The sequence below is a fragment of the Elephas maximus genome, chromosome 5, assembly GCF_024166365.1.
Source record: "Elephas maximus indicus isolate mEleMax1 chromosome 5, mEleMax1 primary haplotype, whole genome shotgun sequence".
NCBI lineage: Eukaryota > Metazoa > Chordata > Mammalia > Proboscidea > Elephantidae > Elephas > Elephas maximus.
Window position 1 is genome coordinate 104,654,715 of NC_064823.1, and position 21,172 is coordinate 104,675,886.

The 21,172-nt window shown below is 38.3% G+C and overlaps 2 protein-coding genes across 5 annotated transcripts in view; one reads left to right on the plus strand and one right to left on the minus strand.

Annotated features, from left to right (window-relative positions):
* The window catches only part of PAICS (phosphoribosylaminoimidazole carboxylase and phosphoribosylaminoimidazolesuccinocarboxamide synthase), a 60,113-nt gene that overhangs the window by 22,663 nt on the left and 16,278 nt on the right, over window positions 1-21,172 (minus strand). For 3 of the 4 annotated variants that reach the window (XM_049886235.1, XM_049886237.1, XM_049886238.1), the window contains 5 exons: window positions 19,776-19,865; window positions 9,297-9,368; window positions 8,416-8,769; window positions 8,013-8,078; window positions 1,178-1,314 (listed from right to left, as the gene is read on the minus strand). In XM_049886235.1, the coding sequence (XP_049742192.1) occupies window positions 1,178-1,314; window positions 8,013-8,078; window positions 8,416-8,769; window positions 9,297-9,368; window positions 19,776-19,865 (719 nt within the window). Of the gene's footprint in view, window positions 1-1,177; window positions 1,315-8,012; window positions 8,079-8,415; window positions 8,770-9,296; window positions 9,369-10,347; window positions 10,367-19,775; window positions 19,866-21,172 lie in introns of those variants that run through there. The other variant, XM_049886239.1, reaches the window with a different exon arrangement.
* PPAT (phosphoribosyl pyrophosphate amidotransferase) overlaps window positions 1-21,172 on the plus strand; it is a 45,448-nt gene that overhangs the window by 2,804 nt on the left and 21,472 nt on the right. The gene's annotated exons all lie outside the window — the stretch shown is intronic.

The window sequence follows — 21,172 nt, forward strand, 5'->3', positions numbered from 1 at the left end:
GAAGAAATGTACTGATGGGACACTATTTGCTTCAGATTTTTGTAGGCATGGAATCTGTAAGATGCATAGAGAAGACTGGCTCTTGCACATAATCCTATTCAATTTTTAACTTAAAGTCTTCACTCTCTGGAAGAACTGATTCTGATTGAATGAAGAGGGAAACTCCCTCGTGTTTATAAAACATGATCTGCTGCTGCTCTAAACTGGTAGGCAGGGGTCAGAGAGAGATTAAGAACTAATTTTTTTTTTTTTTTTATGGCATCGCATCAAGGAGTGCCAACTAGTAGCATTGCAAGCCTACATAGGTTGTCATAGCTTAATGTACAGTAGAGCTAGTTGTACACACATACACATTGACAAGTGCTGGTCTATTGCAGAAGGGTCTATTTCCACACCCTCAACTATGCTGGCTGTTTCTACGATAACAAGGATTTGTTGTTTTTGTTTTGTTTCATTTTGTATGAAGAAATTTGTTCATTTTCTTAAAAAACGGAATTAGAAGTTGAGATTTCTATCCCTTTCACTTTGTTTTTGGTTCTTTTATCTGTTAGGCATGATCTGATTCAAAAAAATTTAACCTCAGGGACAACAGAATTCCTGAAAGTTTTAACGTTATGTGTTTCATATAAAAATGTGAATAGAGTATCAATTACTGACAGTCATGCACTAGGATACTAGGATAGGTTCATCCTTAAGTACCTCGCTTTTAGCAGCTATTCTGGCTATTTGCATATTCACTGGGTAGTTCTGCTTTCTGTCAGGAAGAATTTTAACTTAATATTGTCAATGTTAAACCAACTGTTGTCCCCTTAGCTATAGGCTATGTTTGTGTGTGTATTCATACCAGATTCATATAACCATCAAATGCTTTCTTGGTCCTGAAAACATTTCACTGGTTTGCAGAGTTCTGGACAAACCAGACACCATCCCCTTGAGAAGCAAACATTTTCATCTTTAAACTACAGTCATATCTTATGGAGACTAAAATGGCCTGGATATATTTGAAGGTTCCATGAAAGAAATTACTAAAATTTCACAGATTTAGCCCATGAGTTAGCTAGTTAGCCTTTCCTTAGTTAGGAAATGAGAAGGCTCTGCTGCTCTGGGTTAGGAATCAATCCCAACAACAGCTGAACATTTCTATACTTCTTTCTAAGTTAGAATTTATGAGATTTACCTGATGAAGCTGGGTCACATAGTGGGGCTTCTTTCTGCAGAAACTTCCTGTAGAATCTTTTGATTCTGTTATGTTTTGAGGAAACTGATTTGCAATCATTTCAGGAGCAATTTTCTTAGGAGATACGGACACTGGTTCTGCAAACAGAGTATATAACATTATCACTAGAAAGATACTTGTGAGAAAGAGGTACACTCAAAGGTCTGTGGAATAAGTTCTGAGTTATTGTCACTTAGCATATTGGAGAACACAGGAGTAGGTTGTTGGAGAACTTGTTTTGCTTGGCAAATTAAAGCTGGGGATATCTTATTTTAATTGATTTTTATCCATTAGTGACCACATACATAACATTTCTATAGTGTTTTACTTTTATACCCCTTTAATCTATACTCTGTATTTGAATTGGAGCCCTGGTGGGGCAGTGGTTAAGAGCTACATCTGCTAACCAAAAGGTTAGCAGTTCAAATCCACCAGCTGCTCCTTGGAAACCCTATGAGGTAGGTCTACTCTGCCCTATAGAGTTGCTAGAAATCAGAATTGACTCGAGGGCAACAGGTTTAGTTTGGTTTATATTTAAATCAAGTAATTTTTGGTTGAGGAAATGACTTATTTTAAAAGTGCTCTTGATAATTGCTCTAGTCTTTGATTTGGAAAGACTTAATTCACTTACTTTTGTAATTATGTAATTTAATGATTCTTGATTTTAAATCGGATGTGTTTTCAATTTTGACCAGACTTTCTAATATAACTATTTTTGAGAACTTTATTATTTGCTTTAGTCTGAAGAAGAATTTACCTACCCCTATTAGAAACCCTGGTGGTGTAGTGGTTAAGTGCTATGGTTGCTAACCAAAAAGTTGGCAGTTGGAATCCACCAGGCGCTTTTTGGAACTCTATGGGGCGGTTCTACTCTGTCCTATAGGGCTGCTATGAGTCAGAATCAACTGGACAGCAATGTGTTTGGGTTTTTTTTTTGGAAGAGAGTCTCAGTGACACTGCTTGTCATTCTGGTCAATACTGGGAGCAACTGCTGAACAGGAGACCTGAAATCTAGTCCCAAGTTTTCCAGTAATACCAGTTTGACTTGGGTCTGTTTTTTCATCTGTTTGGCTAGATATATTTATGGTCCCTTTCCGTGTTCAAATTCAGTGGGCTGGGATTGATATATTTTTGTGGTGGTTGTTGTGTGCTGTGAAGTCAATTCTGATTCATAGTGACCCTATAGGACGGTGTAGAACTGTCCCAAAGGGTTTCCAAGGCTGTAATCTTTACGAAAGCAGACTGCCACATCTTTCTCTGGTGGAGTGGTTGTGGGTTCGAACCACCAGCCTTTTTAGTTAGCAGCCTGGTACTTAACCACTGCACCACCAGGGCTCCTTTGTGTGTGGTTGACCTGTAGCTATTTCCCTGTTCAATAACATACCCACTTGAACCCATTAAGAGTAGGCAAAGAAAAAAAAGAGCAAGCTAAAGAAGGCAAAGGTGGGGCAAATCATCAGATTTGCAATTGGTGTCCAAAAATGGAAAAATAAAATTTCAGCTCACTTGAAACATAAGGGGAGGTGTGAGGAGAGGAGAGAGAGGGGAAATTCCTGCTGTTCTTTAGTACCTTATTAAAAAAATGTCTGTTGAGCACCTACTGTGTACATGTAAGGCACTGTGGTGGACACTGAGAATATTGTACCACACAGAGCAGACTGGGTTCCTGCCCTCCCAGAGAAACCTTGTAGCCAGTTGGTTCAGCACAGACCTCTCTATGCCTCAGCGTCCTCGTCCATAAATTAGGAATAATGATGGTACCTGCCTTATAGGATTGTGGTTTAAATACTTTAATATATGTACAGTGCTTAGAACAAACAGTACCTAGTACCTATATGCATTATATATATATTAGCTTACACAGTGATGACTATACTATGGTACTACAAATAAGAATATATAAATAACTAAAACTGGGATGGATGCTATGAAAGAAAAGTGTGGGGTGTGGACTATTTACATATAATTGGATGTTTCCTATTCACACGACATAGCCATTGATAAATGAACAGCCAATAATCATGTTCTTTTCATTTTTCCTATCTTATCTGATTCCGATCTGTTGTTAGTGAGAGGAGAATGTGGCACAAATGGGAATGTATGTGTGTGATTACATCCTGTTTGTGGTTCTGTTGGCAAATAAAGTTTCTCAGTAACCAGTTTTCTTTCTTTCTGTGTTTCTCTAATAACAAAAGGAGTTGATTGTACTGATGTTAATTATTTTACAGAGCCACAAAACAAAAAAAACTAGTTGCCCTCAGGTTGATTCTGACTCTTGGTGATCCCGTGTGTGTCAGAGTAGAACTGTGCTCCATAGGGTTTTCAATGGTTGTGATCTTTTGGAAGTTGATCACCAGGCATTATTCCAAGGAGCATCTCGGTGATTCTTACTACCTACCTTTCAGTTAGTAGCTGACTGCTCAACAGTTTGTGCCATCGAGGGAGTCAGATAAGCTATAGCCTAAAAAATCCAATGCTGTCAAGTCGATTACAACTCACAGCGACCCTATAGGACAGCGTAGAACTGCCCCATAGAGTTTCCAAGGAGCGCCTGGCGGATTTGAACTGCCAACCTTTTGGTTAGCAGCCATAGCACTTAACCACTACGCCACCAGGGTTTTCAGATAAGCTATAAATTACAGGAAATTATAGCAAGGAGAACCTTATCACTGTAACAGTTTATTTTACTATAATCCAGTGTTTTCCCCCCACTTATTTTAAGTAGTATAAAGAGAATTGTTAATTGAAAAGTAATATTAGAGCAATAGATACATCTGTGCTAATGTCACGTAATTGTTACCCTTTAGGTTTGAAAGGAGTGCCAAAAAAAGTATTTGCAACAAAAATAATATATTTAGAAGAACTCCCCAGAGAGGCTCTTTTTTAATCCAACCAGGTCTTTATTTAAAGGTCAGTGTCAGAAAAGAGTCACACAGACCAGAGACTCCATCAGCCTGAGACCAGAAGAACTAGACGGTGCCTGGCTACCGCCAATGAATGCCCTGACAGAGAACACAACAGAGAGCCCCACGAAGCAGGAGAAAAGTGATATAAAACTCAAATCCACTTAAAAAGACCAGACTTAATGGCCTGAGTGAGACTGGAGGAACCCCAGAAGACGTGGCCCCTGGGCTCTCTGTTTACCAAGAACTAAAACCATTCCTGAAGCCAACTCTTCAGACAAATGTTAGATTGGACTATAAAACATAAAATAATACTTGCGAAGAGTGTGCTTATTAGTTCAAGGAAATACATGAGACTTAAATAGGCAGCTTCTGTCTGGAGGTGAGATGAGAAGGCAGAAAGGGACACGAGCTGGTTGAATGGACACGGGAAACCCGGGGCGGAAAGGGGGAGTGTGCTGTTATGTGACTAGAGTCACATAAATACGTGTATAAATTTTTTGTATGAGAAATTAACTTGAGCTGTAAACTTTCACCTAAAGCACAATTAAAAAAAAAAAAAAAAACAGGGTCAGTGTTGGGAGCCTTGGAGCACTGTACTGCAGTAGAACTGATAAATAATAATAACAGAAAAAATTTAGTACTTGTTTCTAAGAGCTTTTCATGTAGTAACTCATTTCACTCTCACAACAACCCTATCTAAACCAGAATACCAAACCTGTTGCCATCGAGTCGATTTCGACTCATAGCAACCCTATAGGACAGAGTAGAACTGCCCCCATAGAGTTTCCAAGCAGCACCTGGTAGATCTGAACTGCTGACCTCTTGGTTAGGAGCCATAGCACTTAACCACTATACCACCAGGGTTTCCCAACAACAACCCTATAAGGTATCTAAATTGTGATCACCTCTGTTTTACAGATGAAAAAACAGGCACAGAGGCGTTAAGCAGTAAAAGTCTCAGAATTGGTAAATGTTCGAGCCAGGTGATCTCATTCTGTATTCTGTAGTTTTAATAACACAGATCAGGTGTAGGCCAAAAGCAGGCCCACTCTTTTCTTCATGTCTGGATTTCTTTTATTTGGGCCTTGTTTACTAATACAGTTGAATCTGTAAGAGCCAGAACTCTACAGGACTGCCTTGGATTTCTGGGTCACGCAAGTTTTTCCGCTTTGACAGGGTGCAGTTTTGCCACTTTTCTATTGCTCGTATTAGAGGAAAATATTTTAGTTTTTCTCCTCTGACAGGTTTCCACCTTACACAGCTTCCGGCTTTCCTAGATTTATGGAATATCTGTACTAATAACAATGCAGGGGGCAGACCCAGGTTTGATTCCTGGCAAATATACCTCAAGTGCAGCTACCACCTAAATCTAAATGTTCTAGAGAATTTTGTTCTCCTTATTCACAGCCAATTGTATAACAGAAACACTCAATACTGTTTTTCTCCATGTGTGTGAATCGTTGGTGATGCGACTGATTATGTATTCTATTAAACACTAAAGAATAAAACATTCACTCCATTCTGTCAGTGGAGGCTTGCATGCTGCTGTGCTGCTGAAGAGGTTTCACCAAGAGCTTCCAGACTAAGATGGACCAGAAAGAAAGGCCTAGCAATTTCCTTCCAAAAATCAGCCAATGAAAACCCTATGGATTGCAAGAGCCTGAACCTGTCATGCACGGGGTCACCATGAGTCAGGGTAGACTTGACGGAAGCTAACAACAAGAAAAATCATCACAATTCAACTACCATAATGAGCAATAAGTGATTTTGCTTTTTTTTTCCCCCCCAACATTGTTTATATAGTAGGTCTTTCCTACTCCAAAGAAATCACTGGACTTTTTGACATATAGGAAAGAAAAACTCACCATCCACGCCCCTCCCAGTTTATTTCAATTTTGTGTAGGTGGCAAAGCAGGTGTCAGAGCAAACATTCCTATTTGCTTTATGCCGATTTGAAAATATTTAAGTTATAACTCAGTGTTTCTGAAAATAGTTAACTATTTGAATGACTGATAAATATGAGAATATGCTCAATATTTTCATTCCAAAAAAAACCAAAAACTTGCTGTTGAGTCTCTTCCAACTCACAGCCACTCTACAGGACAGAGTAGAACTACTCCGTAGGGTTTCCAAGGAGCTGCTGGAGGATTTGAAATGCCCACCTTTTGGTTAGTTCTTAAGCCATTAGGGAAATGAAATTACACCTACAATAAGATACCGCCGCACACCCATCCAAATGCTTTAAATAAAAAAGAAAAAAAAAAAGGCAGTGCCAAGGGTTGGTGAGGCTGTGGAGCAATGGGAGCGCTCCTACACTGCTGATGGGAGTGTAAAACGGTACTATGGCTTTGGAAAACCGTGAGTATCTACTAAAGCAGGGTATATGCATACTCTGATGCTGCAGTCCCACATGTAGGTCTATACTCAACCAAAATGCATACGTGTTCATTGAGATATGCACAAGAGTTTTTACAGCATCATTATTCATAAATAGCCCAATTTGGAAACAACTGAAATGTCCAACATGGGCTAGATTTTAAAACGTAATGGTCTGTATATTCCTACAGTGGAATACACTACAGCAATAAAAAAGATTGAACTACTGCTACAGGCAAAATCGTGGATGAATCTCACAATGTTGAGGCAAAGAAGCTTGACATTAAAAAGTGTACACTGCATAATTCCAAAACTAAGCTATGGCCGTAGAAGTCAGAATAGTGGTAACCTATGTGGGATGATTAATGACTTCTTTTAAAAAATAACAGAAACCACACCTGTTGCCCTTGACACCATTCCTACTCATGGTGATCTTGACTGTGTATATGTAAGGAAGCAGATGCCTCACCTTTCTTGCACAGGGCTGCTGGGTGGGTTCAAACCACCAACCTTTAGGTTAATAGTCCTGCACAAACTTCTTGCACCACCCAGAGGCTTCTGTTGTGTGCCATCGTGTCCATTCCAACTCATAGCAAGTTTATAGGACAGCTGAACTGTCCCATAGGGTTTCTAGGCTGTAATCTTTACTAGAGCAGATCACAGGTCTCTTCTCCCTTAGAGTGGCTGGTGGGTTTGAACCACGAACTTTTTGGTTAGCAGCTGAGAGCTTAACCATTGTTCTGTCAGGGCTCCTTTGGAGGCTTCTAGGGTGCTAGTCATGTTTTATATCTTGATTGGGGTGTGGTTATGTGGGTGCCTTCACTTTGTTAAACCCTTCACTTATTTCTGCTTACTTAAAAACAGTTTCTATTAATGTATAAAATCCTAAAGCTGGATTATCCTAGCGATCCAGGGAGGTGCAGTGATTTTGCTCTGTGTTGAGTGATTAGCATCAGAGAGAGACTTGAACCCAGGTGTTCTAATTCTTGGTCCAGTGCTTTTTCCTTTATACTGCCTTTTTCTTTTATGTGCTAATACAACATTTTATTACCTTTTCTGGTATCTGCGATGGGTCAGGTTGGAACTGCAATTCATTAATTAGGTTGACTTCTGGGTTTGGCTCATCGCAGACTTACTATGTTACACCCATTACTAACTACCCTTGGAGGAACCAAAAATCAAAGCTTATTAATTTGTTGGTTTCTTTTTTTTTTACATCCTAGTCTTCTTACAGCAATTACTGTAAAGTGTAATTTAAAGGCTCGTATTTTTTTTTTTTTTATTAAAGGCACAGCTATGCAGAAAGGGTTATTTGGGACTGGGAAGTTTCCATAAACTGTTACTTTCCCTGTTAATGATCTACAAGATAAATTATCAGCATTCTCTGTTCTCAGTTCACAAGCAATATATTTAGTCTAATTTGTCAAGGGCAGGAATAAGCATCTCTGTTATCAGTAAAAAGCAACAGAAGTTTTTCTCAGTGTGGAAAAACTTGGCATTTCTCAGGGTCTTACCATCTTCATGTGCTTTTCTCTTCATGCTCAAAGTTCCTGGGTTTTTGGTATGACCTTCAAGTAATTCTTAGAACAAACAAAAAACATGGGAAAAGAACCATTATATGACATCATTTCAAATACATTAATCTTTAGGCATTCAAGTACACTAAAGAAAACATTTAAGCAATTGGATAAAGAAGAATGAGTTAAAAAATAAGGAATAGAGGAATAACTTGGTATAAAATTTGGAAAGCAATCGAAACTCTTGATTTAAATTAAGTATTATCTTGCTAGCTTTTTGGGTCATTTGAATATACAATAGTGTTAGTATTTTATTTTTGAAGCTTTTTTCTTGCCAAGTTAAAATGCAAGGAAGAAACTTTATAGCTTTTTTTTTTTTTTAAGTTAATTTCAAGGTTACCATGTTTCCATTTGGCAGTTCTGAGAGTTGGTCCTCTTAGGATGCAGTCAACTTCTTCATAAAATCTCATTTTTCTTCGAGGATTGCCATTTTTCTTTTGTAAAGCTCTGTATTCATATTTTAAATTTTTATATTTGGTACGACATTGTTTCCAGTCTCTGTCTATTCCAAACTGCATTAATCTTCTGGCAATTTCCTCAAATATTTCTTTGTTTCTTGTAGCCCCTTCAAGCATTTGCTTAATTTTTTCATCAGACCATACGTGTATTAGTGCTCTGACCTCATTGTCACACCAGTGTTTTCCAACCTCTGTGTCATTCACTGTTATGATCCGTAAGTGACTTTTAGCATCTTCTAAAGAAATATAATTACCAGTAAATCAGCATGATTTACAGTTACTTGAACTTATAGATAAATCTTGTATTTTGAATTTTATTCTGTTAAAATGCCCAAATGCCATAAAGCACTGAGAATTACATTAATAATTTTAATATGAGGGTCAAACAGTTTTTATACATCCATAGTCAAAGAAAATGTTAAACATTATAAGGCACATTTGAAATACATTAGTATTTACATTATTAGCATGAATAATTGAGCTACTTTTCATCAGTGGGTGATCTTCATTGGACATTTAGGAATATGGAGAGTCTCAGCGCTTGCTAATTTTAGTAGGAAATGGGAATAAGTATTTCCCTTCCTCCCCTACCATTTTCTTTACCAACTTAGGTATAATAAGGAGACATTTTGGGTAACACACAATAGGGATCTTATCCATAACTACTTAAACTGGTACAAATTAGACCTCAAATATCAAGATAACATTACCCACTCCACCAACCACTGCCATTGTATATAGGTTAATAATTTAGACCGTGTACCTGACTCAGTGATACTTTGTGCTGCTGGGGGGCCACCCACATCTTCTGAGGCAGTACTCATGGTGTCTTCCTCTGCCAGAAAACAAACAAGAGGAGCAATTTAAATTTGCTGTATGTAACATTCTGATTTACTTTTGCAATTAAAGATTGTGCTGGAAAACTAGTAGAGCTGAATTCTAGCGTTAGAACTTGAATCCTTGACACCAAGAACATTTCCCATCTAATCAAATTTTAAAATGGCCTCATAGGGTTCACCTTTTTCAGAATCTTGGAAGTATTCCATCTTAAAAGTCACAAGGCTGTACTTGGGAATATGATAACACTTTTAGATCCAATTTAGTAACCTCTTTGTTATTAGTTTAATGTTGACAGAGTTTTTTTTTTTGTATTTTTTTTGTGTGTGTGTGCTTCAGGAGAAGTTTACCGAGCAAATTAGTTTCTCATTAAACAATTAATACACATATTGTTTTGTGACATTGGTTGCCAACCCCGTGACATGTCAACACTCTCCCCTACTTGACGTTGAGTTCTCTATTATGAGCTTTCCTGTCACTTCCTGCCTTCTTGTCCTTGCCCCTGGGCTGGTGTGCCCATTTAGTCTCATATACATGGTTGAGCTGCATGTATTACTGTTTGTTTTATGGGCCTTTGTACTCTTTGGCTGAAGGGTGAACCTCAGGAGTGACTTCAGTACTGAGTTAAAGAGGTGTCCGGGGGCCATACTTTCAGGGTTCCTCCAGTCTCTGTCAGACCAGTAAGACTGGTCTTTTTTTGTGAGTTAGAATTTTGTTCTACATTTATCTCCTGCTGTGTCTGGGACCTTCTACTGTGATCCTTGTCAGAGCAGTCAGTGGTAATAGTGGGCACCATCTAGTTACGCTGGACTCAGTCTGGTGGAGGCTGTGGTAGTTGTGGTCCATTAGTCCTTTGGACTAATCTTTGCCTTATGCCTTTGGTTTTCTTCATTCTCCCTTGCTCCAGACAGGGTGGAACTAGTAGACATATTTTAGATAGCCACTCACAAGCTTTTAAGATCCAAGATGCTACTCACCAAAGTTGGCTGTAGAACATTTTCTTTATAAACTCTGTTGTGCCAGATGAGCTAGATGTCCCCGAGATCATGGTCCCCAGCCCTCAGCCCAGTAACTTGGTTCTTCAGGGAGTCTGGATGTGACTATGAAGCTTCTGTGCCTTTGCCTTGGTCAGGTTGGGCCGACTTCCCTGTAGTGTGTGTTGTCTTAGCTACCACTTATCAATTGTCTAGTTAGTGTTTTTTCCTTTCCAGCCCTCCACTCCCTCATAACCATCAAAGATTGTTTGTAAACCTTTTGTGTAAACCTTTTCATGAGTTTTTATAATAGGGGTCTTGTTGTGGATTGAATCATGTCCCCCCCAAAAAATGTGTGTGTCAGTTTGGCTCTGCCGTGATTCTCGGTACTGTGTCATTTTCTACCATTTAGTCACCTAATAAGATTTTCCTGTATGTTGTAAATCCTGCCTCTGTGATGTTAATGGGGGGGGGGGCAGCAATTGTATTAGTGAGGCAGGACATTACAAGATTGGATTTGTGTCTTGAGGCAATCTCTTAAGATAATAAGAGAGAGAAGCTAGGGGCGTGGGAGGAACCTCATACCACCAAGAAAGCAGTGCCTGGAGCAGAGCTTGTCCTTTGGACCCACGGTCCCTGCTCAGAGAAGCTCCTGGTCTGAGGGAAGGTTGATGAGAAGGCGGACAGAGAGAGAAAGCCTTCCCTTGGAGCTGACACCCTGAATTTGGACTTTTAGTCTACTTTGCTGTGAGGAAATAAACTTCTCTTTGTTAAAGCCATCCACTTGTGGTATTTCTGTTATAGCAGCACTAGATGACTAAAAGAGGCCTCAAACAGTATTTGTCCTTTTGTGATTGACTTATTTCACTTAGCATAATGCCTTCCAGATTCATCCATGTTGTGAGATGTTTCGCAGATTCATTCGACAAAGAATTTTTATGTATGTTTTCTCATTTGATCCTCATTGTAGCTAAGAGTGCTACATATAAAAAAAAGAAAAAAACTGTAAGACTTAGTGGTCTTTGAAGGTTTCACATTGAGATATTAACAGTCTATAGTGTTCATCCGGAAGAGTTTCGCTAGAGAAATTAAGGCAGCCAGACAGGTGATAAACATTTTAAGGAAGTGAGGGTGCTTAGCCTAGTAAATATAACATGAATTTATTCTAGCGTACCAGTGTATGTATAAATATTTACAGGTCAGTTGTTTGTAACTTGGGAGAAATTCCACCGTATATATATATGGTGGACTTAAATTATTGAAAAGAATAGCAATGCTATGCTAGTAATCTTTCATACCAACATCACTTTCCTATACACTGGGATATTTTTTAAAAAAACAAACATTTTGTTTAAGTAGCTGTTTTCGAACAGTAAAGGCTTTTGTGCAGTTGATTGTAATGATTATTGTAAAACTAGAAAATAAATTGTATTAATAGACCAGTGAGACAAAATGTGGTTATAGGGCCCATAAGCATATGCAGTAATAAAGGTGTTTGAAGAATTCATGTCAGGACAGGGCCAGAACTTCTTATTAAGGACACATTCGCGCAATGAGACTGGCATGAAGTTTAGCCTCTGGCAATAACAAAACCTCAAATGACAGGCTATACTCTTGGAGCCACATAGGACCACCTAATAAAGTATCTGGTGAGTGTGACAAAACTAGATATGCTAACATAATAGAATGTTAACATTAAAGAGAAGTAGAAATTCTTTGCATGTGTGGGAAAAACATATTTAAAAATCCCTTATAGGATGCCCTTTATCACCACTCTTATTCAACATTGTGCTGGAGGCCCTAGCCAGAGCAATTAGGCTAGGTAAAGAACTAAAAGGCATTCAGATTGGTAAGAAGTAAAAGTATCTCTATTTGCTGATGACATGATCTTATACACAGAAAACCCTAAAGAATCCTCAAGGAAGCTACTGAAACTAATAGAAGAGTTCAGCAGAGTGTCAGGATTCAAGATAAACATACAAAAATCAGTTGGATTCCTTTACACCAACAAAAAGAACATCGAGGAGGAAATCACCAAATCAATACCATTTACAGTAGCCCCCAAGAAGATAAAATACTTAGGAATAAATCTTACCAGAGATGTAAAAGACCTATACAAAGAGAACTACAAGACACTACTGCAAGAAGCCAAAAGAGACCTACATAAGTGGAAAAACATACCTTGCTCATGGATAGGAAGACTCAACATTGTAAAAATGTCTGTTCTACCAAAAGTGATCTGTAGATACAATGCAATTCCAATCCAAACTGCAATGACATTTTTTATGAGATGGAGAAACAAATCACCAACTTCATATGGAAGGTCAAGAGACCCTGGATAAATAATGCATTACTGAAAAAGAAGAACAAAGTGGGAGGCCTCACTCTACCTGATTTTAGAACCTATTATACTACCACAATAGTCAAAATAGCTTGGTACTGGTACAATAACATATACATAGACCAATGGAACAGAATTGAGAATCCAGACATAAATCCATCCACATATGAGCAGCTCATACTTGACAAAGGCCCAAAGTCAGTTAATTGGGGAAAAAACAGTCTTTTTAACAAATGGTGCTGGCACAACTGTATATCCATCTGCAAAAAAAATGAAACAAGACCCATACCTCACACCATGCACAAAAACTAACTCAAAATGGATCAAAGACCTAAATATAAAATCTAAAACGATAAAGATCATGGAAGAAAATATAGAGACAATGCTACGAGTCCTAACACATGATAAACAGTATACAAAACATTACTAAAAATGCAGAAGAGAAATCAGATAACTGGGAACTCGTAAAAATCAAACACCTATGCTCATTCAAAGACTTCACCAAAAGAGTAAAAAGACTACCTACAGACTGGGAAAAAGTTTTTAGCTATGACATTTCCTATCAGCGCCTGACCTCTAAAATCTACATGATGCTGCAAAAACTCAACTACAAAAGGACAAATAACCCAATTAAAAAATGGGCAAAGGATATGAACAGGCACCTCACTAAGGAAGACATTTAGGCTGCTAACAAATACATGAGGAAATGCTTATGATCGTTACTCATTAACCAATACCAAACTCAGTGCCGTCGAGTCGATTCCAACTCATAGCAACCCTATAGGACAGAGTAGAACTGCCCCATAGAGTTTCCAAGGAGCGCCTGGTGGATTCAAACTGCGACCCTTTGGTTAGCAGCCGTAGCACTTAACCACTATGCCACCAGGGTTTCCCATTAGACATTAGAGAAATGCAAATCAAAACTACAATGAGATTCCATCTCATGCTAACAAGGCTGGCATTAATTCAAAAAACACAAAATAATAAATGTTGGAGAGGTTGTGGAGAGACTGGAACACTTATACAGTGCTGGTGGGAACTTTGGAAATCGATTTGGTGCTTCCCTAAAAGACTAGAAATAGAACTACCACAGGATCCAGCAATCCCACTCTTTGGAATATATCCTAGAGAAATAAGAGCCTTTACACGAACAGATACATGCACACCCATGTTCACTGCAGCAGTGTTTACAATAGCAAAGAGTTGGAATCAACCAAAGTGCCCATCAATGGATGAATGAATAAATTAGGGTATATTCACACAATGGAATACTATGCATAGATGAAGAACAGTGATGAATTTGTGAAACATTTCATAACATGGAGAAATCTGGAAGGCATTATGCTGAGTGAAATTAGTCAGTTGTAAAAGGACAAATATTGTATAAGACCACTATTATAAGAACTCGAGAAATAGTTTAAACAGAGAAGAAAATATTCTTTGATGGTTACGAGATGGGGGAGGGAGGAAGAGGGGTTTTCACTAATTAGATAGTAGGTAAGTTTCATCTTAGGTGAAGAGGAAGACAACACAAAATACAGGAGAGGTCAATACAACTGGACTAAACCGAAAGCAAAGAAGTTTCCTGAATAAACTGAACGCTTCGAAGGCCAGCAAAGCAGTGGCAGGGGTTTGGGGACCATGGCTTCAGGGGACATCTAAGTCAATTGGCATAATAAAATCTGTTAGGAAAAATTCTGCATCCCACTTTGGAGAGTGGCATCTGGGGTCTTAAACACTAGCAGCGACCATCTAAGATGCATCAATTGGTCTTAACCCACCTGGAGCAAGGAAGAATGAAGAACACCAAAGACGCAAGGTAACTATGAGCCTAAGAGACAGAAAGGAACACATAAACCAGAAACTACATTAGCCTGAGACCAGAAGAACTAGATGGTGCCCAGCCACAACCGATGACTGCCCTGACAGGCAACACAACAGAGAACCCCTGAGGGAGCAGGAGAGCCAGGGGATGCAGACCCCAAATTTTTGTAAAAAGACCAGACTTAATGGTCAGACTGGGACTAGAAGGACCCTGGAGGTCATGGTCCCTAGACCTTCTATTAGCCCAAGACAGGAACCATTCCCAAAGCCAACTCTTCAGACAGGGATTGGACTGGAATATGGGGTGGAAAATGTTACTGGTGAAGAGTGGGCTTATTGAATCAAGTAGGCACGTGAGACTGTGTTGGCATCTCCTGTCTGGAGGGGAGATGAGAGGGCAGAGGGGGCCAGAAGCTGCCCAAATGGTCATGAGGAGAGTGGAGGGAAGGAGTGTGCTGTCTCTTTGGGGGAGAGCAATTAGGAGTGTATAGCAAGGTGTGTATAACTTCTTGTATGAGAGACTGACTTGATTTGTAAACTTTCACTTAAAGCACAGTAAAAAATTAATTAAAAAAAATGCCTTATGTAGTACAGAGTAGAACTGTCCTATAGGGTTTTGAAGGCTGTAATCTTTACAGAAGCAGACTGCCACATCTTTTTCTTTGTGGAGTGGCTGGTGGGTTCGAACCATTGATCTTTCAGTTAGCAGCTGAGTGCTTTAGCCACTGTGCCACCAGGGCTCCTTTATGTATAAAAGATCAGAAGAGAAAGGAAAATGTACTACTTGAAATACCTTATGAAAACTACAACCAAAGCTGAGATGGCCAATAAGCAGGCTTACTAAGTAATGATGTGCAGCAGAGGGGGCAGGGTGGAGGAGGGTATACACAGTAGTGCTCGCTAACAGTAAGTTAGAAAGCATCTCATAATCTAAGATATAGGTTTTAATTTTTTGGAATTTTTCAGGTGCCCTGGAAATTTGAAAATGTGTTTACCGAAGTCACTCTTGTTGGATATAGTGAAAAAGAGACACTGGTGGGAATGTCAGAATGATGCAGCCATTATGGAAGTTTGGCAGTTCCTCAAAAAGTTCAACATAGTTAACATATGACCCAGCAATTCTACCCCTAGGTATATATATACTTGAGAAGTGAAAACATATTCACATAAAAACTTGTATACAAATGTTCATAGCAGGATTATTGATAATAGCCAAAAAGTAGAAACTATACAGATGTTCCTCAACTGATAAATGTGGTAATATCCATACCAAAAAAACAAAAGCAAACCCATTGCCATCATGTAGATTCTGACTCATAGCAACCCTATAGGACATAGTAGAACTGCCCCAGAGGTTTCCAAGGAGCAGCTGGTGGATTCGAACTGCTGACCTTTGGTTAGTGGCTGTAACTCTTAACCATTGTACCACCAGGGCTCTGTGTATCCATACAGTGGAATATTCAGCCATAAAAAAGAATGGTGTACAGATACATGCTACAACATGGCTGAACCTTGAAAACATGCTAGATGAAAGAAGCCAGAAATAAAAGGCCACATTGTATGATACCATTTATATGGCAATTCCATACAGAAAGTCAATTAGTGGTTGCCAAGGATTGGAGGAGGAAGAAATGGGGAGTGACTGCTAACAGGTTTGGAGTTTCTTTTTTGGGTGATAAAAATGTTCTGAAATTAGAGAGTGGTTATGGTTGTACAACACAGTGAATAATATACTAAAAACTGCATTGTATGCTTTAAAATGCTTAATTTTATAATACATAAATTAAAACTCAAAAATTACTAGGGGTTGAGACTAGAAAAGGGAGATAAAGTGAATGCAGGTCAAGAGTTGAGGTAAATACAGTGATGCCTATGAGAAGTTATAAAGGAATATGACCTGCACTGCACTTCACAAATATAAATTTGGATATTAGATTTGCATACTGTGTTACTCAAGAAATACTAGTAATCTTTTTCTCTGAAAACTAGGCGAGGAAGAGCCTGAGTGAAAGAGGGTGGTGACTGAATATTTACTGTATAAGACCTTACATGTCTTAGTAACTTAAGATGTGTAAAGTATTAATCTGTAGTCTGTTATGATTTTTTTTTTATGTTAAAAACAGATAACAATATTTTACACCTTTTAACTTGGCACACACTGGAATGCTCATCCCCATCCAGTGTGAGCCTTTTTGGTCAACTTCTCCACTCCAGTAGCATTTCCTTTCATTTAATAAATTACATTGAATTTCAGTTTTTAGATTTACTTGATTTTCAACCGCCAATTGGCCTTCATTTTTTTTATGTCTCATGTATCTAACTTAGTACCTAGATTGCATCTGCTGAATCGATATACTCAGAAATGCTTCAATAGTACATTTTAATACAAAAGTCTTGTTTGTGTTGCTAACAGACCCTTTTTTGAGTAGCACTATCCAATTGTTTTTTCTTTTTTTTTTATCCATTAGAACTTTCTGCAGTGGTGGAAATACATTAGCCACTGCACATGGATATTGACCACTTGAATGTGGCTAGTGAACTGAAAAACTGAATTTTTAATTTTGTTGAATTTTTATTTATTTAAATTTAAGAGGCTAAATGTGGCTAGTAGCTATGTTTTTTAACTGAAATTTGTAATGAGATAATTGTAGAGGTACCTGCAGTTGTAAGAAATAATACAGAGAGATCTCTTGTACGCTTTGCCCAGTTTTCCCGAATGGTAACGTTTTGCAAAACTAGTACTATCATACCCAGGATGTTGACATTGATACAATCCAACCTTCTTACTGAGATTTCCCTAGTTTTACTTGTACTTATTTGTACATGTGTGCACACATACATATATTAAGTTCTATATAACAATTTTATTACCTGTGTATAGGTTCTTCTCTCAACCATCACTGTGAAGATACTGAACAGTTTCAATACTGCAAGGATCCTTCAGGTTACCCTTTTATAACCATGTATACCAACTTCTTCCACCCCTAGTTCTCACCTCCTCAGCCCCCTCCCCTACCTGGTCCTAATGGCTACTTTTTAGAGAGCAACAAGTCCAGGGTAAACTTTGAGCACAAGCCATGTATCAGTAGAATATGAATTAATAAGATTTTACTTAAATGAATAAAACCATCAGTTCTTGATTCAGGCACATGCCCTACTTCTGGGAAATAGGAATGTTTTTAGAGAATTGGGTATTACATAGACATTTTGAGTCATTGGCCCTAGAAAACAAGATGTCATATTGGGGTGAGGATGCCTAAATTTAGCACCTTTTAAAGAAAGAGGAGCATTTAGCTTCTTAAAAGTTTATTAAAATATTATCAACAGTAAGACTTAGAAAGATCATGACTTTATAATTAACAAGTTGCCTGTGTTTCGATTTATTAGCTTACCTATGTCTGAGCCTTCTTATTTTAGATTTATAATTCTTAGGTTTTCTGAAATATTAGAATCAAGCCTTTATCTGGATCTTCTATTGTATTAAAATAAAAGTTCTCAATATGTTTCATGTGACTAAAGTGCATTACTTTACACAGTAACAGTAATTTCAATATCCAGATGGTATGCAACAAGATTATCTGGATTGTATGCAAAATATACAAAAGTGGTTAAGTGTTCATGTTTAAGGAAAATTATTTCCAGTTTTTGGCTTATTGGAAGAAATAAATTAGACCAAACAAGATTCATGGCATTATATAACTTAAATGTGACCTGCTGGCCACCTCATTGTTAATTTTTGTTAAATTATGGGGATGGTGAAAATTTTAACTTTGGAAATATGTTTTACTACAGCCAAAAGGAAAACAGGCAGTTTTAGAATAATTCATAGAAGAGCAATGTGGTCTTTTCACTTGTAATTTTTTTTTTTTTTAGCCTGATGATTAGCGTGACCTCCTCTAATATATGTTAAACCCACTCCCTTCAAGTCGAATCTGACTCATAGCAACCCTATAGGACAGAGTAGAACCGCCCCATAGAGTTTCCAAGGAGCGCCTGGTGGATTCGAACTACCGACCTATTGGTTAATAGCTATAGTGCTCAACCACTACGCCACTAGGGTTTCCAGTATATGTTAGTACTACTATAAAAAGGAGGTGAGCAGTTCGAACCTACCAGCTGCTCTGTGGGAGAAAGAGGTGGCAGTTTGCTTCTGTAAAGATTAGTCTTGGAAACCCTATGGGACAGTTCTGCTCTACTAGACAGCAGTGGGTACTACTATAGGACTTTTGTGCTTAGTTAAGCATTGCCTGTCTTCACCCCTCCCAGCCAAAACAGATCCAATTATGACCGTTCTTCACTAGACACCAGTGACTTGCAAGAATACCGAGATACTGAGGTATTCCACCTCATGTAAATGACAGCTGATATTGGAGATGGATTAAGTCAGTTTTGTTTTGCTCTTCTGTGTAGAAGAGACAGATAAATGATAAGATTGTTAAACACAAATTTCTCTTTAGGCAAACAGACTCTTCTCTCATAACTTTCTGATTCATTTTATCCCTCTTTCTTGCCTGTGCCTCAGACAAGGGAAAAAATAAAATACATTATTTTAGATCCAAAAGAAGTAGTTATTCAATATTCATGGGCCATTTCTTTTTACTTATTTTAATAAACCAAAAACCTGCTGCTGTTGAGTTGATTCTGACTCATAGCAACCCTACAGGACAGAGTAGAACTGCTCCATAGAGTTTCCAAGGAGTGCCTAGTGGATTCGAACTGCTGACCTTGTGGTTAGCAGCGGTAGCACTTAACCACTACACCACCAGGGTTTCCACTTCTTGTAATAGGAGTAGCCGTATGAAGCTTTGTGCTGAAAGACTACATAGGTTTCTGGTTGGGGCTTGGTGCCCCCCACCCCCGCACCCCATGGCTTTGTATAAAACAGATGAACTATCAGATGGGAAACATTAGACTTCCATCAGCTTCACCCCTAGCATTCTATACCACAGGGCAGTGGTGCTCACTTGAGCATGCATCAGAATCACTGGGAGGACTGCTGGAACAGCTTGCTGGGACCCAACTCCATGGTTTCTGATTCTGGTTGGAGCCTGAGAATTTACATTTCAAAACAGTTCATAGGTGACGCTTATGTTGCTATACTTGGAGAACAGTAGCCATAGGGAACATTACTTTCATTAATAATTCACACTTTCCATTTCCATATTTTGTACATATGAATATTATCCAACACTATTCACATAATGTTATAACATTCTCATTTTTTTAATGTGACAGCACACACAAAAAACAAAGAATATTGTTTTACCTGTGTCAGGACTTTGTCTTAAACTTGTATCTCTTAGGTCTTCTGACATGTTACTAACTGAATCATCTTCAGCTACATCTCCAGCAACGACTGTGAACATAATGGGAGATAAAGTGGTTTGCAGTTTTATTCACTTTCAGAATTTTAAACTCTTCAATGTACTATTTTCTGTTTTAAAGTGAACCTGATACTATGTACCGTGGTTGTTTGCTTTTTGATAATTTAAATTTCCCCACCCTTAAAAATCTTTTTTGTCTTATGGTCACTATAGATATCTCTGTGTAAAGTCTCTAGCTAGGTTCTCTGACACATTGCTGATTGAGCTGCCTCTTCAGTTACTGTATGAACATAATCGTGCCCTTGCTATTGGACTACTTTATCTCCCTCCGTTTACATTCTAATTTTAATGGACAGAGGTATAGTTCTTAAGTAGGTCAGTTTCTTCTTTTGCCCATCAGTAAAACATTTTGGCACTTCTTCCACCATTTTCTAATCCTAACTCTCCATCATTCACTTCCCCTCTCCTCTCCTCCCTCCCCCTAGACATAAACTCTCTCTCTCTCTCACACACATACACACTCTCTCTGTCTCTCATACTCGTAGAATTAGGAATATGTCGTTTAAGCCACATATTAAAATATAGGAACTTTTTGGTTAGTAGATGTCTTCAAGACCATCTTGTCCATTCCCCCCATTTTACAGAGTCAAGTCTACAGGAGACATTTGCTTGGTTCAAGGTCGCATAGAGACTGAGTTAGAACTTAGATTTCCTGACTCTGGCCTGGAACTCATTCAGTTTATTTTATGCTGTGTGTGTTTGTGTGTATGTATTATACCTTAATCTATTGGATTAAATTTGTTTTGAAGAATAGCTTTATGGTGTCCCAGAAGAATTTACTACTTCTAAAACATTCTCATGGATTTTGTATTTTTCTAACTTCTTTTCAACGCATTCTCTCTGTTCACTCACAGTTTTACCACAGTTGGTGTGAAAACTTGCTTTAGTTTCTGCCATCTGAGGTTGCATATTTGCTTCATTAACATGTTTGTTTTTAAACTTTATTCTGGGAATTTAATTTTATTTCCTCCCTTAGTATAACTTTGTACTACTGTCTCTGTTCTGGAGAAGATCAAATACAGGCACTCCCTGAGTTATGAACGTCTGACTCATGGACAACTTGCTTGCACTTTAATTATATGTAAAGTTGCCCTTTCTTAGAAATGACTGAGCCAGTTCCTACTCACAACAAATTCTTTATCATAGTCACCTTCATTTGCTGCACATGTAGTTTTTAAATTACTGAAAAAGCTTCAAGCCTTTTCTTGCACCAGAGTAAGGCTAAATAAGAACTTTATGCACCTGTTTGGATTTCCCTACAAATTCAACTTAAAGACAC